Source organism: Bicyclus anynana, chromosome 4 (assembly GCF_947172395.1).
Source record: "Bicyclus anynana chromosome 4, ilBicAnyn1.1, whole genome shotgun sequence".
Lineage (NCBI taxonomy): Eukaryota > Metazoa > Arthropoda > Insecta > Lepidoptera > Nymphalidae > Bicyclus > Bicyclus anynana.
In genome coordinates, this window is record NC_069086.1 from 14,184,054 (window position 1) to 14,207,898 (window position 23,845).

Below are 23,845 nucleotides of genomic sequence, written 5' to 3' on the forward strand. Positions count from 1 at the left end.
ATTGATCATATTTAAAAAAAAAAGATATGGCAAATATTCTTAAATAAATCCGCACTCGTTAACAACCGGCATGCGAAATGCTTCACTAAGTTACTACTTCGCTTTTAAGATTTAGTTAACTTCAAAGATCAATAAACTGCTACTGTAATAAATCGCGTGCGGGATAAGATTGATTCATCATTTTGATTATTTTTTATAGTTGAGTGAATTTTATTGTGAAGTGCGACAAAAAATGGACACTTTGTTTTAATTTTACAGCAAGTTTGAAAAACTAGACTCGTTACTGTAACTTTGTTGCTTTGATCTTAACCGCGCGTTAGTCACGCTATCTTGCCGACAACTTGGATTTTTCTTTTCATTTTTGAAGTTTAATACAAACTTTTTCTGCGGCAATTGGCGGTAAGTCATTAAGATATTGCCAAGAAATAATAAATTATGCAGTGTGCCCAGTAAAAATGGTAAGCTTAAGATAAAAAATACTCATGTATGGTTTCAGAACAATTTAATGAATTTCTCGCAAAAACATTAAATTTTACACTATATAAAACCGATTTACATACACATCACCAAACTCTGCAACTATACACAAAAAGAGCAATAAATTCAATGAACTCCTTCGCTAACGTTTGTGTGAGAACATATTTTATAAAATGAATGCTCTCTTAAGCGGTGGCGGATTAATCGCATTCGTTCCGTCATCTTTGTTCACTATAATCCAAGAGCCCACAGTTAAAACCTTTAACAACATAAACAAAAATAAATGTAGATACTTAAAGTCTAGTCTATTGTGTTGCAAAATGGTTAACTTAAATCTATCCATCTATCTATCTATAGTGAATTAGGATCTGCTGCCTATTCACTATTTTGGTCTTTATTATCAACCAATTAAAATAAACATCAAACGAGTGTCTATCAAACAGAGTAACAGAGTCTACTGTGTTATTAAATGGTTAACTTAAATCTATCCATATTAGGATCAGCTGGCCTATTCACTATTTTGCTCTTTATTATCAACCTATTAAAATAAACATCAAATCAATTGAGAAATGCATTTACCTACTGTATTATATCCACGAGTAGACACCGGATGACATTTTTTACATAGGATCTCAGTAGATGTCAACTAGCATACGTCAAAGATAGTGAATTAGCTTGCAGGTACGTATACCTGATTGGCAGATTAATTGCATTCGTCGGATTATAGTAAACAAGTTTCTTTGTTCACTATAATCCAAGAGTCCACTGTCTATTTAAATATTAACTATAAAACAAAAATAAATGTGGGTACCTAAAGCCGCTTTTGAACTGATTGCTGAAGGAGCGTGCTCTACAGTGTTGTTTTAAAAACTAATCTTTTTAGGATCAGTTACGAAGCACTCGTTTAAGAATATACGTTTAAGTTTATTATGTAGGTACGTATTAATGACAGGCACAAAATCCTCTTTTTCTTAATAACTAACTTACTTTTTCGACAAGTTCTTGCTGTTGGTTCCTGACCTATCGGTTTCGTCTTGCGCACAACTTTGTTCTTATGTACTCCTGCTTCGCTCGTATACGACATCCGGTGTTTTATTTCAAGTTTCTTTGAATACACTACAAAGGTTTGAATCTAAGCGAAATTACCGTGTTGTATTGTTTTTGTTTTGGCATCAAATGCACACTTGTGTGTTTCAAGGACAAGATTACAATTTTGAATATATTACGACTAAATTGTAACGGCTGCACGATTTTAATACATCTTGTAGGTACCTTTGTTTAAAGGTCTTTCAAATGTTTACCGAAGTCTTTATCTATATCTACGAGTACTTATACTAATATTTTAAATAGGTTCTACTGAACCGATTTTGAAAATTCTCTTACCGATAGAAAGCCACGTTATTTGTGAGTGTCATACGTCATATATTATTCCATTTTACCACGGGAACGGGAACTGTGCGGGTGAAACTGCGGGGTGTCGACTAGTGTATCATAAAAGCAACATACATTCAACTGCCAGCACATGATAGTATTATTATCTAGTTTTGAAAAACACGACAATGTTTCTTTCTATAGAGTAACTTTACCATTATACGTGCCACTCATTACAGAGGCCACATATTAATTAAATGAATACTCGGAAAGTTATATTCAAAACACCTTTGCAAAGTTTAATTAACTAAGTATATTATAAAACTCTACTAGGTATTTTAAATACGCTCGTGAAATGCAAACATATGCGTAGTAACTAATTCATAAATTCACGAAGTTTGCATGTTGCCCCTCCCAATCACATGTGGCCGCTGTTAGTCTTTTGAATTTATTTTTATTTTCATTTCGATGTTCCACTTTATAAATTAGGACATAACTTCCAGACAAATGAACACTACTGAACGTTTATTCTCTTTGTTATCAATAATGTGATGAATGTAAAATATAAATTGTCTTTATATTATTTTATATTATATATCAACTATATATAATGTAAACTAATATATGTTTTTGATATGATTACTATAATACGTATTATTTTCGCGTCATGTCGCGCATTGAGCTTAATTTTTTTATAGTAGGCTTTTAAAACACAAGTAAACCCCGTTACTGAGCGTGTCGCAAAGCTGAAGTGGCAATGGGCGGCGCACATAATTCGAAGAGCCGTCGGATGTTTGGGTCCCAAGGTGATGGAATGGTGACCCCACACTAGAAAGCGCAGTGTTGGTCAACATTTCACCAGGTGGACTGACAAAAGGGATATGCCTTGCAGTGGATGCCCATCAGCTGATATGATGATGATGATGAAACCCCGTTAATTTTTCATTAGTTGGTCCATACATGTGTATGTATACATTCGTTCATCGATCTCGGATATATTTTCATTGGCTACTATTGCTGCATAATCTTATCGCACCGTGATAAAGGTGTACTGCGCGCAATACTTGTTTTACCGTGAATCAATATTCGTTACGAATTCAAGCATAACCTGCCACGCTAGTTAATACCTCTATGCGTATATAATTTGAGTTTAAATAAATGTGTATTGTCTTTAACATCTTCCTATTAATCGTACTTGGGCTGATATTTCAACAACAACATTTTACGTTTACATAGGTTCTCTATCTTAAAGTCTGTGATTATGGAATGCCAGTTTATATTAGTGTTAGTTAAGTGTGAAATGAAGAAATTGTAGGATAATTGGTGAAGTTAAGTGAAACGAATAGCAGCATCGATGCGTCGACTCGACAGCGCTAAGGGCTCGAAGCCGTAACGCCCGTAACACGGCGTATCTCCGCTACCACAATGACCAGCATGTCTAGGACTTTGTCACCGGACACTTCGGCCACCTGCGACGAGCAGGGCAGGCGACGCTCCGTGTTTTATGTCCCTTTATTCGAAAGCTTCGACAATTATTTACCATTGACTGCTGAGGAAAGGGATGCCCTCATAAGTGGGCTCAATATAGACGATGTACCGACAAGAAAACGTAATACTTCGTCGGAGTTTAATGGTCAGTTACAAATTCTTCCACGCGGTGATGCTTTCTTGAATGACAGTGAGAGCGACATATCAGATCGACGATATCGAAGGCCTTTGTCATCGAGAATGAGTTCCAACGAGGCTTTGTCACGAAGAGAACGAGGTGATCTCACCAGTCCGAGGCTTGTTGCTGAGAGTAGTCTCGGTAGACATTCGAAACCAAGGTTACGAAGTACCACATCTTGTGAACCACGGTACGATAGAATATATTCTCCACTGGGTGCATCGGCCAACAAACTTAACAACTCCACTTCAAGTATCACAGCACGACTACCTTCGAAACATCCTATGCGTAATTCAAATCTATCTCTTATACCTGATGCGCCAAAATTAATAACACCTACTAAGGAGAAGTCTAAAACCTTGCCACAAAACCTCAATAGTCCGTCACCAATAAGAGGAAGTAGTAGTTCATCGTCAATCTTCAAAACTCCCAAAATAACAGTTACTCCTGAAAGTCCAAATAAAAGTCCTGGCAAAATGTCAGGGTTGAATTTTATAAGGCGATCGCGAAGTACAAAATTGTCGAGAAGTAATTCTCTGCTCCGGAGCATTACTGCAAGGCATATCGAAGAAGGTTTGGACGATAAGTTTGCTGTTGTGACGGATTTGTCTGAAAATTATGACAAATTTGTTGATGATAATGGCGGGGAAAAAGAAGTTATTGGTGCCCTTATAAAGAAGAATGAAGAACAGGTGGCTAATAGTCCTCTCAGCTTACGGAGGGCATATCTCGACGTTGATGATGACGTTGCTGTACATTCTGGTAAGATATCAATTAATTATGTAATTTAGGCACTAATTTATTACAAATTATGGGAAAGCTTTATTCAAATTTACCGCAATTCACAATTCAACCACATTAGTCTCTCATCATTTTGTAATGCCAAAGAGCTCGTTAACCTTAGTTGCGTAAACGTAATCAGTTTGCGCTCTTCCTGATGTTACTCGTTAAATAAGCATCAATGTTAGAGGATGTTTTTAAATATACTTATTATAATTATGTATGCATATGATTCTTTGATATATTTTTAGGTTATGGATGCATAAAATTTAATGATACAGCAATATTCGCCACATTGTTAACATTAAGAAGCTTTTCATGCAAAGTCACAATTTACAAACTACTTAGAATTACAACTGGCTTCCTCCCAACGACTCATGTTATTTAATGATATATAATGAGAGTGACTTGACAATTTCATTGTATGTCGTTATTCAAGAACTCACAATGCTACCCTAATTGTTCGACTAAGAGCTAATGCTAAGATGACAACGGTTACGTTTTGCCAAGAGCGAGACTAATGGGAAAAGTGAAAGTCATCAGGAAAAATATTCATTAGCATAATATGATATAACTAATTCAGAACGTCGTTTCATATATAAATATATTATATATATGTATCAAATATATTATATTCTATACTAAATTGAGGACCATGTAGGCTCCTAAAATGTAAAAGCTGACCGTTATATCGTTAGTATTCAGTTCGCCTTTGAGACGTTCTAATATTTTACTTTCAGTAGCAGAAAATGTGTTATACGGTATATTTCGCAATAAAAATGCGACATACCACTTTCGTGATCCTATTTTTTTTGTTGTTATTTAAAAATAATACAATAGAATACAGGAATAACCTTAACCTATCATAATAACTATACAAATCATGTTCACGTGGAATGGTGGCAAAAATACTGGCTGCATCACCACGCTGGACAACCAAGCTGATCCTTTGCGCAAAAAATGAGCCAGCCCTTCTGTCACCAGTCGAGGCAACTAGCCGCGAATAATTCGGAGAAATTTTTTGGCACTGCGACTCCATTGACCAATTACTTAATTCTCATGAAGATTGAAGTTGCAAAAAGTACTAGTCTAAACGCTTTATGTTCTGTGGTAAAAACACAAAAAAAATCTAATACCATTTATTGTTTCATAATACCAGTACAATATCAGTTAATTGGGAACTTCTCTTATCGCTTCCACAGCACACGACTTCCTTGTGCCAGTTATCTGGCTCTTATCATGAAAGGCGCGATTACATTTACTAATATTATAGTATTGTTTAATAAAAATAAAATAAAGGTTATAATAAGGTAATTGCTTTAATTATTGCTTTTTTTTAATTAAGTATTCATTATGATGTAACTAGCGAACCCAGTTAAGCTTCGCTTTGCAGTTACACAACCAACCAATCGCAAGAAAGCTATCGGCAACAAACAGGTTTTACTCGCTTATATTATAAGATATTGAAAGAAAATATCAATTCTTTGAACAACAACATGGAACATCGTTGCTGCAGTCACCGTTTCTAGACGTAATAAATACTTTATACGTTTTCAACAACGGTAAATTTATGTTCAATCTGCCAATAATATTGATAGCAATAATAAATAAGTGATTGAAATAATAATCCATATTTGTTATATGGATTTTTATATGGTTTTCTAATCAATAAGTCACACTTTTGTTATTAAAATATTGTGTAATATAATACATTTGTTCTATGATTTTAGAATTTATACCTTGTGTGCAACATAACATTTAGAATGTATTACTCGTGCACATTAACTTGACACCTGGCTACTAAACACAACCAAACTAATAGTACAAACATCATTCGAGCCAGGTGTCAAGTTAATCTGCACGAACTGTATATTAAAATAAACTGACTGAAATGTTGACAGGTCATTCACTTAATAGTTTTCAATTTCTTGGAATGCGATGCGGAAAATTCAAGATAACGCCGTTCCTTTAAACAGCTGATAGTTCCAGGAGCGCTGCTAAAGTTCCGTGTTGTGCAGCGAATTGCAATAATTACGACGCAATGACTCACTCGTGCTAAGCTATGTGGAAGTTTATTGGTTTTAGGTCGTTCACCCCGAGGGGTGCAGTGTTAGCGTTTTTTTTTTCATAAAACAAAAAAAACAGAAAGTTTTTATATTATGGAAAATTTTCTTTCAGAATCCGTTGCGTCAGTAATCAATTTTTGTTTTTGTATTAACTGCAATAATGTTTTTTTGAATGCTATCTATACTAATATTATAAAGCTGAAGAGTTTGTTTGTTTGTTTGATTGAACGTGCTAATCACAGGAACTACTGGTTCGATTTGAAAAATTCTTTCAGTGTTAGATAGCCCACTTATTGAGGAAGGCTATAGGCTATATATTATCACCGTATTCCTACGGGAACGGGAATCAGGCGGGCGAAACCCCGCGGCGACAGCTAATTCTTAAATACGACAGGTAAGGTGACAACAAGGAACGTATAAACACAATACCTATTGTAGCTTGGAGGATGTTTGATAACTTTGTGCATCAGACGATTTATCATTTCCTAGTTATTATTTAATTTATTAAAAAAGAAATTATATAATGATTATAAATAATAATAATTATTATTATTCAACAAACTTAATTCACTCTATCGCTTATACTCAGGGGAAACTAGACTTATAATATGTCATGTATCGCCCTTATGTATACAGAAGAACAAACAAACCCCAAGTATCCAACACTACGCAGAATCGCAAATAATAATTATTTATTAATTAAAAAGCTGATTTACAAACGTTGTAGCTTACTTGTACATTTAGGTAGACCCTGATACTTCATCTTTTTTTTTGCAGAATCGTCATCTTGCCATCTAGTCCATTCCAACATATAAGTTTGCATGTTGTATATCGCATGTTATATTAAATAGATTTGTCAGGTATAATAGCGACGCTAATTGTAACAGATATCTTGTTACAATCTCAATAATTTCCATTAACACTGTCAGCTGTAATCGTAACGACAATAAATCATTTCAATTGGTAAATCACAAGATCACCAGAGCAGAGATACCAATTAGTAACTTTCTAATACCTTGTTTCACAATACCCGGTGCTATTAACTTTTGTAACTATTACAACTCGCCTACATTACGTTTTTTGCTTACTCATTTAATCTGGCCAGCCGCTTTATCCCAAGCAAGAAAAAACTACTTATAATGATTGCTGATACTGAATGAGTTTGCTTATAATGTGCCTTCGTTTTAAAAGCTATACGTACTTGTAAAAAAGTTTCTTCAAAATCTAAGTAATTAGTTCTTGATTTAATCGAAATTTTTATAAGATGTCAGCAAAGCCCTTAATTAAATTAATTTTTAAATTTGATACATTGGTAATAATTTTACCTGAATTGCCTAGCCCCGCGGTTTCACCTGCGTAGTTCCTGTGAGAATACGGGGATAAAATATAGCCTATATGTTAATCACAAATGACGTGGCTTTCCAGTGGTAAAAGATATTTCAAAATCGGTTCAGTAAAGATTACCCCCTATATTATAGGGGGTAATCTTTACTGAACCGATATTTAAATATTAAAAAAAAATTAAAGTTTGTGGTATTATAGAGCCTATAATACCACAAACTTTAATTTTTTTTAAATATTAGTATAGACTATATTAGAGAGTATAGATAAAATACTTGTAGCATAATGTGAGACGTCATTCTGCATTGATGCGTAACGTACGTTTTAATTATTTATTTACTAATAAATCAAATTTATATCTAGTGTTGACAGTAAGCGTTTACAAATACGAGTAAAAGGGTGCAGCAGTATTATGCGTACATAAATGACAATACAACATACAACAGCCTAAGCAATAACGGTAATAGGTTCTAAACAACATCTGTTCCTTTCACACGAAGTGTCGGAAGACGGGATAACAATTGTTCATAAAACACGACAGTTTGCTAAATGGATAAAAACACTGTTGTAGGAAATTTGTGTTTAGTATTATTGCTATTTCGTGTATGTTAAATACAGTTTTAAAATTATCCCTTAGTTGCGGGCCATTTTGAGTGCCAAACAATCGGTGGTCAGGGCTCCAGAGTGAGGAACCTCCTTACAATATACGCATCTCTAGGTACACAGCCTTCTGTATCCGATCCTGACCCAACAGCCAAGCTGAAGCTTCTTAAGGTGTTGGACAAAGCTTTTCGCTATAATACTGAAATGATTATTGGAACAGTAATGGTTGGCTTAACATTTCACATGACGGTAATCTTCTGAGCAAGGTTCAGAATATTTGAATATATAAGCATATATCCTAATATGTAATGTTACTATTTGTATTATTAGTATTTTAATGGTATTTGGTAGGTGGTACCTACTTGTTTTTTTCTCTAAACAATAATAAGCGAACGAACAAGTACCAGGGTCGCATAGTTAAAAGGGACAAACTGTTTACAAAGTGAGAGGCTCTAAGTATGGGCGAATGCACGCGCATGCGCAGCGGTCACGGGCGTCGTGCGCAACGTCCGCCGGAAACCACGCCGCGCTAGTACTAGTACGCTGGCTATTATTACAAATAAAAAAATTTTGATGACAACGCGAGGTGTAATATGATTGGCTTAGGCCGTTAATCACTTCAAGCTAAAATATGGAATTATATTACAACTAGCGGAAGCTTGCCTGGAAACGTTTGGCCCTCCTAACTTCAAAGAACAGACTAACTATTGATATGACATGAAAATACGTACAGTATTTTTAGGTTTATTGCGAACAGACAGACTCACGCGGCTTAGGACTTCGTTTGATAATATTTAGAGAAGTAGGTAGGTAGAAGAATGACATTTAAGATGTTAAAATAGGATTCAAACTCAAAAAGATCTAGTTAGCGAGAAAGAAAATTAGATCAGCCTTTACACTGATTCATTGTGTAGGAATGGACGTCTCAGAGTGCAATGCTTTTATTTAGAACAATCATTTCCTCGCATCCTTTAATCATATAGATTTGATATGAAAAATACATAAACATATAAAATACATGTAGAGACAAAACCTAATGATTCCATTTCTGACTATTTTATGCACGTAGAGTAATTCAGATACTACAAATATGAACTTCCTTTTAGTAACCAGTCTTCAGGTTAAAGTTCAAGCTTGGGGTAGTAGATTTATCATATAGCTTTTTAAAAAAGCCCTTTTACCTTATTGTGTATCTTAGAAATGCAATATTTTGAATATTCGAGTACTATAGAAATAGTATTGTTGTTAATTGCATTTAGTGGTGCACTGACCTAACGTTAATATGCAATACCTACCGCAGCATGTTTCTAACCGTCATGGCCGTTATTAACGAGGCTACAATCAATCAGTCTCGATTAGATATCCCAAGGAGCAAATATGAAATTCTTCCTACATTCGCTGCCATTTCTGTGCTGCGGTTACTAATATCTATTATTATTTAGTCATTATGTATATCAGAGGTCAAGTAAATAAACATTTATCTAAACATGATACTATTTATTGCGTAATTGTGTTTGGTTGTAAGTACATTTTAATATAGGTTTATAATGTCTAGAACGGTTATATTTTTTACTGATATTTAATAGATACCTTCTTATATTTATTTTACTATTACAGTATACTAGATTATATTTTATTTATTACTTGTAATCAAAATACGTCTAATAGATACCTGTATTTAAATTTGTTTTACATTTTAATATAGGTATATAATTTGTATAGAACGGTTACAATGTTTTCCGACATTTAATAGATACTTATATTTATTTTACTATTAGAGTATACTAGATTATATTTCATTTATTACTTGTAATCAAAATACGTCTAATAGATACCTGTATTTATCTATCTATCAATTCTAAAATTTTATGTGTTGATGACGTCAATGCAATATAAAGGTCGTAAAATTACAATATGATACAGTGGTATTAAGTTTTTTATGTATTTTGTATGGTGATCCACAGGGGAGATATGTTGTATTTGTTCAAACATTTTATACGCATTTCTTACTTCACGTATAAATTGCATTTGATATAGGTGACATAATCTTTATCCAGCGCCATAAATGGTAGATTGATTTATAAATGCCTTTCAAATTGATTTATGTAGTTTCATTACTAATTCTGTGAAGTTGTATTGTTTAAATCGATTGCATTGCTTTATATTTACGTATGTAGGCGAGTTAAGACATGTAGTATTGAATGTTATTTGATGCTATAAAATATAGCTTTATTAAAATTTTACGTAGTTAAATGGTTTTGAGTATGTACTCGCACTATAATATAGAATTGATTGTGGTTTTTTTTGTACTCGTATTTTTTTACTGCAATCTGTCATAAGATAGATATTCAGTTGGATGTGTTTGAACTTGACTATAATAACTACAACTCTCAAATTATTATCTTTATTTGCGGGCAGAGGAAAGTGCTTTTTAAGCAACGTAATATTTGATAAATAAATATTTATTTAATACAAATTTTATAAATATAATAAAAGATATATTAATCTACGAGACACTATTGCTGCCCATATTCTCATTTATATATAGGACAATAGGCGTGGCTAACGAGTAGGGTAGTCTATGTAAATGTAGAAACTATAGTTATTTCTCGCCAGGTAATATTTTTTTTTGCTGTCACTCGGGAACAGTATTTTGTCAATTTCTCAATTTCTGTACCCCTGGAATCGTGTAGGACGTAGGTCATGAAATATGTTCATAGATTCAAAGATAAGTTTAAAAGTCACGCCGTAGCGTACGCACAACGTACAAAGGTAATAGTCGAAACTCTATATTTTATATGCAAAAATATAATAAGGATACATGCTAAATGTTGGTACAGACCCATTGATCTCTTATGAAAAAGTAAGGCGTCAATGTTTCAGTTTCGTTCTTCAGTCTACAGATAGTTATTATTATAGTTTGACAAGTTCGTTGATGACACTCCCATGATATGCGGGCGACGAGGGGAAAGCTGCGTGGGTGTGAAATCGTGCGTGCAGGGAAGTGAGGTGCGTCAGTAGTGGGTGTTTCATTCATCGCTACACGCCCTCCGGCGCGCTCCCGCATCGAGAGTGTTACGAACGAAGTTGCCAAGCTATAGTTTCGATTCATTAATAGTTTTATTTTTATTAATAGTTTTATTTTTCCTCTTTACAGACACATCCTACGAGAAGGCATGTCGGCGAGGCTCTGCCCCCAGTACGCCGGTGCCGGGCGCGCAGGCCCAGCACAGCCCGTCGCGGCTCGCTTCCTTCTTCTTCTCCAAGAGGTCCTTCCGAAGCAACCCCCTCAAGAGAACAAAGTCCGCTACCAAGCTCGAGAGGGAGCGAGCGCAGGCCGCAGTACCGACCCACCCGGCGTCGCATGCTTTACGGACCTCAAGGTACCTATCGAAAGTATATAAATCCCATGGGAATTACGGATTTTTCCGGAATAAAAAGTCATTTCTATACCAAATTTCATTCAAATCGGTTCAGTGGTTTAGTCCTGTGGTAGTGTGGTGTTCATGACATTATGCCGATCGCGACCAACACACGATCAGTTTTATCGGCTATCAAACCTTTAGCGCTGCTGGCATGAGAGTACTTGATCGTCAGCGGCTGACATAACACTGCTTAGCGTAATTACGTTTTTAGTTAGTTTTGTCTGTAAGTGAAAAATTATTTCTATTCTAATTCTATTTTCATTAGTTGTTCAAGTGTGTGTGTGTTTGTTTCTGTCAACTTTACAATTTGGAAAGGCTACCTAAATATATATTCTATATATTTCTGACCTCAAACACTTAATGGTTCGCTGTCGGGTTAGGAAAGTGTCATATTAGCTACTCGTAGTAAGTTACCCTAACTGCTAGATGTCAAAACTTAGAAATAGTCGGGATTACTTTTACCGAGGGTATTACCAACTTTAGAAACTCGACTAGGACATTCTTGACAGATGAATCCTATAACATATTTATTTTCTACTTCCTTTTATCTTGGCAAACATCTTCTATGTAGTCTATGTAATGTTTTAAACCTAGGCACTCTTACCACAGTTCACCGAATAAGGTAGCTGCCATATAAACAAGTTCGTTACTTTATCCCTAAAGATTTTAACTTCGAATTGTCGTGGTCAATTACTATAATAATAAACAAACAAACCAGATTCATACCACGATAATGTCATTTGTATTTGACCTCGTTACATGGATAAGAGTTCCATCCAACTTGTCGTGACTGTATTTTTTTCGAACAATCAGTCTGCAGTAAAAGTAAAACACAGAACAGAAACCTCATTATAATAATGTTTGTTATTTAATTTAATTACTCCTTGTTCTGTACTAAAATGTTTATAGAAATTATGAAGCAATTGGATTCATCTTCACGCGAGAAGTTACACAAAGGATTTAAGTGTTGTTAATGTATTAAAATTATGATGATGATTCCAAATGGAACAATACGTGTCTTGTAAGCAACTCTTTAACCCGACTGCAAGACGGGTAATGGTTTTCGCGCGTAACTTGTATGTATGTATGTATCTAATATTATTTATTACCTCATATCTTCTAAACGATTGAACCCATTTACGTCGTTAGATTCGTCTTAACAACCGAAGTGTTCTAGGTGAAGTTAAAAAAACCAACATGACGTCTGTGAGACACTATAAAATATAAGTAGGTATATAGACTTGATTTGAAAAAATATATTTTATATTGCAATATGGGTATCAAATTTAAGGGCTCATCAAGACGACTTCAAAATGGTGTATCATGGCCATATTAAAAAAACCTACAATTAGAAAAATATAATTTAGTAATCGCTATACAAAATATGCGAGCAGGTTAGGTAGTCAGGTTTTTTAAATTTTTTAACTAGTAGTAGATTCTGCCTTCCGGACATGTAGAACCAATAAAGATAGGCACACTAGAGTTTCCCAAGTCCTTCCTACTTGAATTTGAATTCTAGTATTGTATTTGTTTGTGTTTTATCTGATCCTATAAGTTAAGCAATTATTAAATAAAACAGTTCTAAAAATAACAAATGACCGACGTGGTAATAGGTATAGGGTGCTACTGTCGTGAAAGTTTATTAATCATCAAATTATAGCAGTAATAGAGCTGTAACAAAGGCATTTAGGTAATGACAACGAGAATGTTTAGTGTCGTGCCACAACGTTGAAGTGCTGTAATTTCGTTAGGAGTGTCTACTGTCGCCCCTCCCTCACCTTTGCCGGTGCTTTAATTATTTGCTCGACGCCAACAATAAACACGAAACTGCTACATACTAACAAATTAATTAGTTAAAGACAGTGCAAAGGGATATTAAATAAACACAAAATTCAACGGTGAAATAGTAGAATATAATCCTATAAGTTTCTAAGTTCAAAATAGTATTGTTTGTTGTTGTTCTTAACGGACACCTATACTAACTATAAACTGCCAAAGGGGAATGCGATAATACAGCTTCAATCCTCGGCCCAGGCCTACCCTAACCGCCCGGCAGTTTACTTATGTCTAAAAAAATCTTGATAATTCTACTTCAATAATGAAATCATTACTTTATCAAAAAAAGTTTGCTACAACGTTTTACGACACTTAATTTGTCCACAACGGGGACAAGCTAAGATCGTTGACCATACAGCCTGAGCTATACGATATTTTTTGAAGACTTATGGTTGGTTTGTTTGTTCGTTTTCTTATTATGCTTGATCGTAACAGAAAAAAAAAATAATACAGCTTCAAATGTTACTTCGCTGCTTAGGTACACCGGCGAACATTTTCTGTCACAAGAGTGATATAAAATGTATTTTTCTTCAAGAAACATACATTTATTAAGCCAATTAATTAACCAGATCCTTATTTATACATCATCCTATCATGTTTATGTACTTTTATATGGGGGTATACCTGGGTTCCCTGGGCCGACGTTGTATGGGCCGGTGGGCATTCCCCTTTCATATTTGTGGATTGAATCACGGCAAGTGGATTTCGAGATTTCGTGATGAGACCTATCGCCTTTATATATTAAGATAATGAACATAGAGTAGGTGCAGATATGGTGTAATGTGAATATTGTTATAATGTTTCGTTTTTGTTTTCAGATCTCATGAAAGTCTGCTGTCTGCACACTCCCCGGCTGTGTCGACTATGGATCTCGGACCTCCTAATCAGGTTAGTTAGTTGTGTATTACTAAAACTATATCGAAAACTGTTTATTTCAGCCTCCTAATATACTTACAAATATATATTAGATATAGCTCAACGGTAAAGCTGTCAGACTCATCACCGAGGGGTGGTGGTTCGATCCCCACCCCGCTGGACTATTGTAGTCATCATCATCATCGTGATAGTGTTTTTCAAATAGCATGGGTACGGTGACAGTTCGTTTCACTCTTGAAAATTTGCCGCGATTCACTATAATATTAATAGTACGTATTATGAACGTCTTAGGGCAACTGTCACCGTACCCATGCTATCTGAAATACACTTTAACAATCCACATTCGGCTTTACACACGAGGAGAATTTGTGCACGTGATAGCCCAGGGGATATGACCTCTGCCTTCGATTCGAATTAAATATCACGTGGCTCAAATGGTGAATGGAAAACATCGTAAGGAAACCTGCATACCTGAGAATTTTCAACTGAAATATCTATGGATGTAAAGACGTCACAACCAACGCGCAAAAGATTTCGCGACAAACGCGATGTTATTTATATCTTTAAAAAATGTTTAATTAAAACATCGGTACTCGGTAAGTAAGTACTAAGCCTATTAAAATGTTCTCTACTCATCTTAAAATTTGTACCCCTAATAAAGGTGAAGTTCAACGTGCACTCACTTTCGATATTCTGAATCATGCACACTTAATTTATAATAGGCGGTCGTAACGCAATCCTTAGCGGTATCTTTGTAACCGGTATATGCGTCACTCTAAGCTAACATTTTGAAAAAACGGTGGTACGAATCGTATCCAGCAATACATTATTAGTTAAGTTTATGTGGAACAAAGGTTCTTTGCTTCATAAAACAAGGTTAACTATACCTTCTGGGTTCTTTTAAATAATTTTATTTAATACTATAAGTAACTTCAGTAAAACTATTGCATTCAACGTAATTGAACGTAATTTATTAAAGAAATAGTTTGAACTTTGAACAAATTAATTCTGGAATTCTGGAAACTGATTTTTAATGGAAAATCTCTATCCCCTGTACCTAACAAAAATTTGGAATTGACAGATACACAAACACAAAGTTTAGACCTAGTTTATCAAGCGTCGGTTTGCTCCCAAGGTAAGAAATTAAATATCACGTGTCTCAAACGGTGAAGGAAAACATCGTGAGGGAACCTGCATACCAGAGAATTTTCTTAATTTTCTGAGTGTGTTAAGTCTTCCAATCCGCATTGGGCCAGCGTGGTGGACTATTGGTCTAACCTCTCACATTGTTCTCATCAGCAGTGAGCCGAATATGGGTTGATAACGAACGATTTAGATGGTGCATGAACATCATTTGTATAGTACTTAATGCTGATGGAATTAGCATAATTATGTTATAAGGTGGTTTGGAAACTGATGTTTAGTGGAAAACCAAGCCAACCAACCATCGCCTCCAAGCTATAGAGTGCATGCATTAAAGTTTTTGATCTTCTATTTCAGGTTGAAATCCGTGCGTTACACTCATCGGTGTTGGGCAGGCCGCACTGCTTCGCGCTGAGTGCGGAGAACCGAGCGCCGCGCTACTTCCGGTGCGCGTCGCGGAAAGAGCGGGACCGATGGATCTACAGGTATGCATATTCATATTATACTAGCAGACTCTCGCGACTTCGTCAGCCCTTAGACCTCCTTAATCTGACCCTCTCGCAAAATCCGTTCTTAACAGATAACTATAAACTACCCCCCTACCAAATTTGTACTTTGACCTTTCGCTATTACATGTATAGATTTCATAATCAGCCATACATTTAATTTTCGATTCGGTGAAAACCTGGACTGTGATTAGGTCATTGCAGAGATGCCAAATCAACTACAATTATAGATTCAAGTGCGGGATGGAAGCAGAAATGAGGAGATCCGTAGAAGAACTAAAAGTACCAATATACATTGTTCAATGAGTTGTAAAGTTGGAGTGGCAATGGGCGCGGCATCTAGTTTGAAGAGACGATACAAGTTGGGGGTCCAAGGTTGTAATGGCGACCCCGAGAAATGCAGTGTTCTATACCCCCTACTAAATGGACCGATGATATTATACTGGTTGCAGCTAGACTCTGGATACAGGCCGCCCAAATTCGTGTTGTTTGGAAGTCCTTAGAGGCTTACATCCAGGAGTAGATAATCATAAATGATAATTATGAACTGTAATAAAAAAAATAGATTTAGTGGTTTAGGAATGAACACTCTCTCTCTCTCTCTCGAATTTACAATATTACTTATTTAATGATGTTTAAATTGAATATTTCTTATTTGAACTTTCAGTTTGCGGCAAGCGGCGCGGCCAGACGAGACGCGCGTGCGGCGCTGCGAGAGGACGGTCAAGCTGTGGCTGCTGGAGGCCAAGGCCATACCACCCAAGAAACGATACTACTGCGAAATACTGCTCGACGACACTTTGTATGCGAGGTGAGATATATTTGTTACGAAAAATGTAATCGCAATGACATATAAAGCGCCATCTATTCTAAATTTCTAAATAATAAAATTCTGCGATACAACACAAGTAAGCCCAGTGCGGAATTGTGAACTAACTATAGGAGCTTGTGTAGTAAAGCAAGTCCGACACGAGAGATGTCGCTAATAACCGCTACTATTTTTCAAGTTTCTCTTTTATGTATTATTTTATTTTCGAATAAAGTCTCACACTTTTTAAGAACAATTGTCATATTTTTTTAATAAGTAGATATGAACAAAATTTCCATACCTCTCCTATATGTCGCAAAAGACTGTGTTAGGAATAGATACGACAATACTCCAGCACTTCCTCATACTGTGTGTCATTTCAAAAACTACCTATTATACTTAGCGCCTTCTGTATCAGACCCTTGATCCATGCGAAAGGTTCTGTGCAATAATATTGTTCCGCCCGCAATACGCCACTCGCGAAGTTGATCGAAGTTAATCGTTTGTGCCTACACTATCGTATTGATCACAGATATAAGAGGTAACTAGATTTAGAGTTGAATATTACTTTAGAGTTGAATATAACTTATTTTAGAGTTGAATATTATTTATTCCTTTTGTCACAGAACAAAACAAGACTGCTAGTACATGCACGGACACGCTTGCGTTGTTCCGCACACCCGCCTCCTCGCTAATTCTATTGCTAAAAGCGTTAGCGTTGTCTGTTCTGTGGTATTGATAGTGTAGGCACACACTTCGCTTCAAAACGAGCTTCGTTTCGTGCAACCTCGCCTCGCTCAACTTCCGATCGTTGTCGGTTTTGCACCTGAATCAAAGGACTCGAAGCGGTCCGAGGTAGACAAAGCTCACTTTACGACTTCGTCGAAGCATCGAAGCGAGTAGTATATTTGAGGCTTATGATTTTATGATTCTGTAGGTCGTCGTCGAAGCTGAAGTCGGAACTGTGCTTCTGGGGCGAGGTGTACGAGTTCAGCGCGCTGCCGGCCGTGCGCGCCATCCACGTCAACGTGTACCGCGAGCCGGAGCGACGCGCGCGCAAGCGGGACAAGCACGCCCTTGTTGGTGAGATGCACCACTCTTATCATCACGTCACATCAATCTGTCTGTGTGTCCGTCTGTTAGGTACCTCTTCAGTAACTTAACCGCTGGACCGATTTGGGTGAAGTTTTATATAGAGATAAGTTATTGGATTTCGAAACAGAACATAGGCTATTTTTTTATCCCGAATTCCGGTTCACGTGAGATTTGTAAAACACAGAATTTCACGCGAGCAAAGTCGCGGGCGTTATAATATAACCAACCTAATTTCCGGCTACGTCAGCCAATTTCATGTTGAGATTGCCATATATACAGCAGACAATATTCTAGCGGACTGCACGTATATGTGCAAACAGGAGCAATCTTTATTCCTTCACCTTCATAGTTTGATCGGACGAAAAACCGACATGACCAGTGATAGATTAGCAGGAACGACGGTACGTGCTCTACGAGGCACGGGAGTGTACCAACACTGCCAAAATCCAAGTTGCCTTTAAGATTTTTCTTGTAAGAAAAAGTCAAAAAGCAACCCAAATTGACCTAAGGATATTTGAGAGGCTATCATATTTTTGTTTTTGCTGATCTCATCATCCGTAGCTAAACCAGTTAATCACAGTACAAATGAGCGAGTACACTTTAATGGTATCACAATAACAGCATAGTCTGACCAAAAAAAGGTGAACCTTGAGATGTTGTGAAAATAAAATGAAGTCATTTCCTTTACATGCTTAGCAAAAAGTGCTCAAAATTGTGGTGCACTTTGCTCTTGTACAAACAATTGAATTAATTTGTAAGTTAACGTATGGGAACGTCATAAAGAATTTGTCTACATTAATATAACTTTAAATATTTGTCGTCCACAGGCACGGTACGCATCCCGGTCGACGACGTATCGTCGCGATACCTCAACGAGCGGTGGTACCCGGTGAGCGAGGGCGACAAGCCGCAGTCGCCGGGCCGCGCGCCCGCGCCGCTGCCCGCGCTGCGCATCAAGTGCCGCTACCAGTGCGTCGACGTGCTGCCGCTCGACCACTACGCGCGCTTCCTCGACTACCTCAAGAAGAACTACCGCCGCCTCTGCGAGTACCTCGAGCCCGTCATAGGTAATATAACGGTTTTACATAACAATAAAACCGATATATATATATCAATTTTTTTTGTGTACGCGGTGACAGTACACAATGCTATGAGATAAGATGTCAGTGCTTACACACTGGCTAGCACGATGAAACAATTACACCTCCTTTAGTACATTGAAGGAACTAGGTATGTATCCATGTTCTGACCATAGAAAGGTAAGGTACACAAATGCGATCTTCAAGACAATGCTGTATAGTTTTCCTCTCGGCACATTAATACAGATATTCTACTTTCCTCTGTGAAAAACCTTTCACACCATAAATTTACGATTCGGTACAAGTATTTCACACCAATACCTGACCATCCTTAGAAAGTGTTGACTCAATAATGTTTAATTGAAAATTCAAAGTTTAGGATAATATAAGAATATTCAGACAGAGTCACTCAGCGGCTGATGGAGTGAGAATGCTTGGAGTTTTCTGCGTAATTGAATCAGAAAAGACGATATCCAGGAAATCCTTAGAAAAACCAAACTCACCGACGTAACTGGACTTCAAGCGGGTTGCATGATTACATGACTCGCTATAAATGCTGGCGGTTCGAGACCATTTGGAGCTCAATTCAAGAGGTTTATGTCCAGCAGTGGACTTCTATCGGTTGATAATGATGATGTTGATCATAAAGAATACAGAATGCAATGATTGTACTCACTCACTACATATTGTGAGTGAGTTAAAAGCAAAATATTTTTACGACGCCCCGCCATATCCAAAACTCCGAGGGTTTTTGACCAAGACTGTATTATTAGAACGCACAAAGGGTACAATCGTTAGAGCTCTCGTTATCTGTTAAGAATGCCGTAAGTTAGCAATCTGTTGTTGTCCCCAGGAGTGAAAGCCAAGGAGGACATCGGCTGCGCGCTGGTGCTGTGCATGGCGGGCGCGGGGCTGGCGCCGCGCTACCTGGCCGACGTGGTGGCGCTGGACGTGCGGCGCACCGGCGACCACTCGCTCACCTTCCGCGGCAACTCGCTCGCGACCAAGAGCATGGAGGCCTACCTCAAGCTGGTCGGCGACCAGTATCTGCAGGTAAGGCATCTTTGTTCAAGTCAGTCAAAGGTATTTTACTTATAATATTAAACAAATTATAAGGAATTAGCTAAGTCGGTTGCAAAAACCGTGAACACGAGATTACACAATTTAAAAAATTTGGTACTTCATTTAAATTTTTGGCTGGTGTGAGTTTTCGGCCGTGGCTAGTTACCGCCCTACCGGCAAAGAATTACTGCCAAGCGATTTAGCATTCCGCTACGATGTCGTGTAGAAACCGAAAGGGGTGTGGATTTTCATCCTCCTCCTAACAAACTAGCCCGCTTCCATCTTAGACTGCATCATCACATACCATCAGGTAAAATTATAGGGCTAACTTGTAAAAGAATTAAAAAAAAATTTTTGGTAATTTTATTCGAACCACTAACACCGTTCTAAGATTACGGTAGGCAGATGTTTTAGGTTTGAATAGAAAACCTCTTAACTTTGTTTAAGTTTGCGACTTCATTTATCACCATATTTTTTTTTATAATTATGAAAAAAAAACAATAAAAAATGTAGAGTCAGTCCTTTTCATGAAAGAAGTCGCAGCTAAAACCAGAAATAAAATTAGACAGCGCCTTACACAAATAACAATTCGACCGCCATTACCAAATTACAATGAGCGCCATTAAGACATAAGCGCCGCGTCTGGGGACATCTTACCTTACAGATGCAGAATAAGAATTCTCACTGAATAAAGACGTAACTTGTCAATTTATCTCAGGATACCCTGGGGGAGGCGGTGGCGGCGGCGGCCGGGTCCAGCGGCACGGACTGCGAGGTGGATCCTCTGCGGGCCGGCAGTGGGGCGGCGCTGCGGCGACAGCAGGCCGCCCTGCGCGACACCGTGACGCTCGCGTGGCGCGCCATCGCCGCCTCCGCGCCGCGCTTCCCGCCGCCGCTCAGAGACTGCTTCGCTACCTTCCGCGAGAGGTCAGTATTGGTACTAATCTACTGCTGGATATAAACCTCTTGTAGGTGCTTTTCTTATAATGATACCAGCGGACCCGGTCGGAATTACTGAATATGACTTACTGAAAAAATGGGACCTCCCTACTATCTAAATTGGTTAGATTTTATCAACTAAAAATATTCATCAGGTCTATTTCGTTTTTGAAATTTTGTAACTTTGGTTTAATAGCGAGTTTCTGGTAAGCATTATAGGGCCCCCTGTACTTGAGGGCCCCGGGGCATTGCACCTAGGTAGCTCCGCCATTCCTCATATCATCATCATCATCGTTATCAACCCATATTCGGCTCATTATGTTACGGGGTTAGGTCTTAGTCCACCACGCTGGCGAAATGCGGATTGGCAGACTTCACACACGTAGAGAATTAAGAAAATTCTCAGGTATGCAGGTTTCCTCACGATTTTACTGCTCATATACAAACCAAAAAAATAGTCTTCGCCTGTGTAACTCATACAGGCAGGCAGTGTACAAATAGTTGGTGGGTGAAGATGGGCAACTTAATCTTAAACCAAAAATGTTTTAAGGTTTTAATTTTTCGTTCTTTTCAGGTTGACGTCAATGGGCCGAGAAGATATATCGGATAACTTGATCAGCGCTTCCATCTTTCTACGCTTTCTATGTCCCGCTATTCTCTCTCCAAGTCTTTTTGGAATTATTCACGGTGAGTAACGGTGTACTTATAATCAAATTATAGAGAAAAATACGTAGGAACGTCGACGTTTTTTAGAAGAAAAAAATATGATTCTAGGTATTGATCCATTAGTTAGTCTATGACGACTTTGTAACATGAGGTACGTAAGGAGTCAGGTTTATTGTCTCGGTAAAAATTCTTAACCCAGAGTCAGCATGTTCGTCGTGTTACAACCCTCGAAGAGCCCGCTTACAGAGTAATCATTGGCATGACAGTAATCATTACAGAGATCTATTACCCCAACTAACCATTCCACATTAGTTTTTCATGAAACATGTCTAAAATTCTCGAGATACAACGTCGGAGTATGCCTGACTAATTTCGATCCCATACGGGGCCCTTTGTCATGAGCTGGTTCTTGCAATGTCATGAGTTGAGTTTGAATCGTGCCGCATTGTAGAAACCAGCTCATGACTAAGGGCCGCGTATTGGTTCAAAACAAGCCGTATTTCATAATAAATTTATATGAATAACACTCACGATATTGATTATGATTACAGAATACCCCAACGAGCGCGCGGCGCGCAATCTGACGCTGGTGGCGAAGACGCTGCAGACGCTGGCCAACTTCACGCGCTTCCAGGGCAAGGAGGCTTTCATGGAGTTCCTCAACGACTTCCTGGAACAAGAAGCGCCCAACATGAAGGCTTTCCTTAGAGCAATATCTGTAAGCTACATCTCTATATCTATTCTATAGATAACACTAAAAAGGCGAAGACTGCTTGTGTTTATTGCAATGCTCGAATATCTGGAATTAAAAGACGAAATTCAACCCAGAATCTCTCGGTTAAAAACATGCTATTCCCAATTCCCAATACTTCGAGTATGCTGAGAATTCTGACGACCACCCTAAACTGAAAGAAATGGATTTTTTTTTTCATTTTAAGTACGGGTCAGTAAAAGCTACTAAATGCCAATTGAAGGTGGATATATGGTAATTCAAGATGAAGATTTCCCGATGTAGTATAATAAAATATGTCAGGGTTCAAAGATCTCACGTAAAAGCTGCAGGCTAGCTACAAAAAGAAAAAAAAATTAAAATGTTTCTATTAATTATTTTTTCCTCGCCACAGACGCGACCGCAGGGACAACAGCACCAACAGTTGGTGCAGTCGCAACAACAATCCGACGGCAGCAAACGCAACTCTTCAGCATCACAAGGCTCTGCAGCAGGGTCAGAGAGCTCCAAGAACGAGATGGCAGTGGAGGCGGACCCCGAGTGGGCCCCGCACGTCGACCTCGGCAAACAGCTCGCCACGCTGCACGGTCTGTTGGCTGACAGCTTGCCCAAACTGCCGGCAGGGAAAATTCAGGTTAGAATCTTAATTTAACTTTCTTCTTCTCGTTAACTTTAACAAGACTAAATAGATATCTTCTAAAAAAGACTCTTCTTTTCGCTAAATTCAGAAAGAGTCAGAGTAGACATCCTCTAAGAGGGCACACTCTAATTTAGACCTTATCAATGTTATGCGCAAGCCGCCAGAAAAAAGTTAAAATAGTATTAAACGGGGCACATAGGCCATTTGGTATTGGGGTTCCAAGGCGTTAGAATGGTGACCAAATTGGACTGACCACTTCATCATTCTCTCGCGATCTAGCAAGACGCAGAAAGCTTAGTATTAGGGTGTTTGACCGTCCCTACAAAAGATCTATGTCCAGTAGTCTTTCGGCTGATATGATGGTGATGGTAACCTCTCCTATAACTTCATTGGTAAATGCTTTATTTTACTTTAACTTTAGGTTAACTTATTTAGCTACAGATTGTGAGTATGAAGGGTAATGGGTAGGGCTTAGGTTAAAAAGGTATTGAGTTAGAGTAAGGAAATCTCAATATCAGTCCAGGAATAATGTTTCAGACCAAGTTAAACTATATAATTTAAGGAATTGACTTTCTTTTTCAGGAATTGGACCCATTGTCTGAAATTCTGGACGATTTAAGTAAACGACTGATGAGTAATGACAATGGACCGCCTGCGCCAATGGGTGAAAACATCTTTAGGTGAGTTGCAAAATTTCGTATATACATATAGCTTAACTACAAAATATTAATAATGC

At 37.5% G+C, this 23,845-nt stretch overlaps 1 protein-coding gene across 13 annotated transcripts in view; it reads left to right on the top strand.

Annotated features, from left to right (window-relative positions):
- LOC112054536 (ras GTPase-activating protein raskol) overlaps positions 1–23,845 on the top strand; it is a 230,303-nt gene that overhangs the window by 201,597 nt on the left and 4,861 nt on the right. For 12 of the 13 annotated variants that reach the window (XM_052881290.1, XM_052881291.1, XM_052881287.1 and 9 more), the window contains 12 exons: positions 11,462–11,687; positions 14,384–14,453; positions 15,942–16,069; positions 16,758–16,901; positions 17,836–17,981; positions 18,821–19,060; positions 19,926–20,125; positions 20,853–21,061; positions 21,648–21,760; positions 22,291–22,457; positions 22,864–23,103; positions 23,692–23,789. In XM_052881290.1, the coding sequence (XP_052737250.1) occupies positions 11,462–11,687; positions 14,384–14,453; positions 15,942–16,069; positions 16,758–16,901; positions 17,836–17,981; positions 18,821–19,060; positions 19,926–20,125; positions 20,853–21,061; positions 21,648–21,760; positions 22,291–22,457; positions 22,864–23,103; positions 23,692–23,789 (1,981 nt within the window). Of the gene's footprint in view, positions 1–3,084; positions 4,277–11,461; positions 11,688–14,383; positions 14,454–15,941; positions 16,070–16,757; positions 16,902–17,835; positions 17,982–18,820; positions 19,061–19,925; positions 20,126–20,852; positions 21,062–21,647; positions 21,761–22,290; positions 22,458–22,863; positions 23,104–23,691; positions 23,790–23,845 lie in introns of all 13 variants that reach the window. The other variant, XM_024094360.2, reaches the window with a different exon arrangement.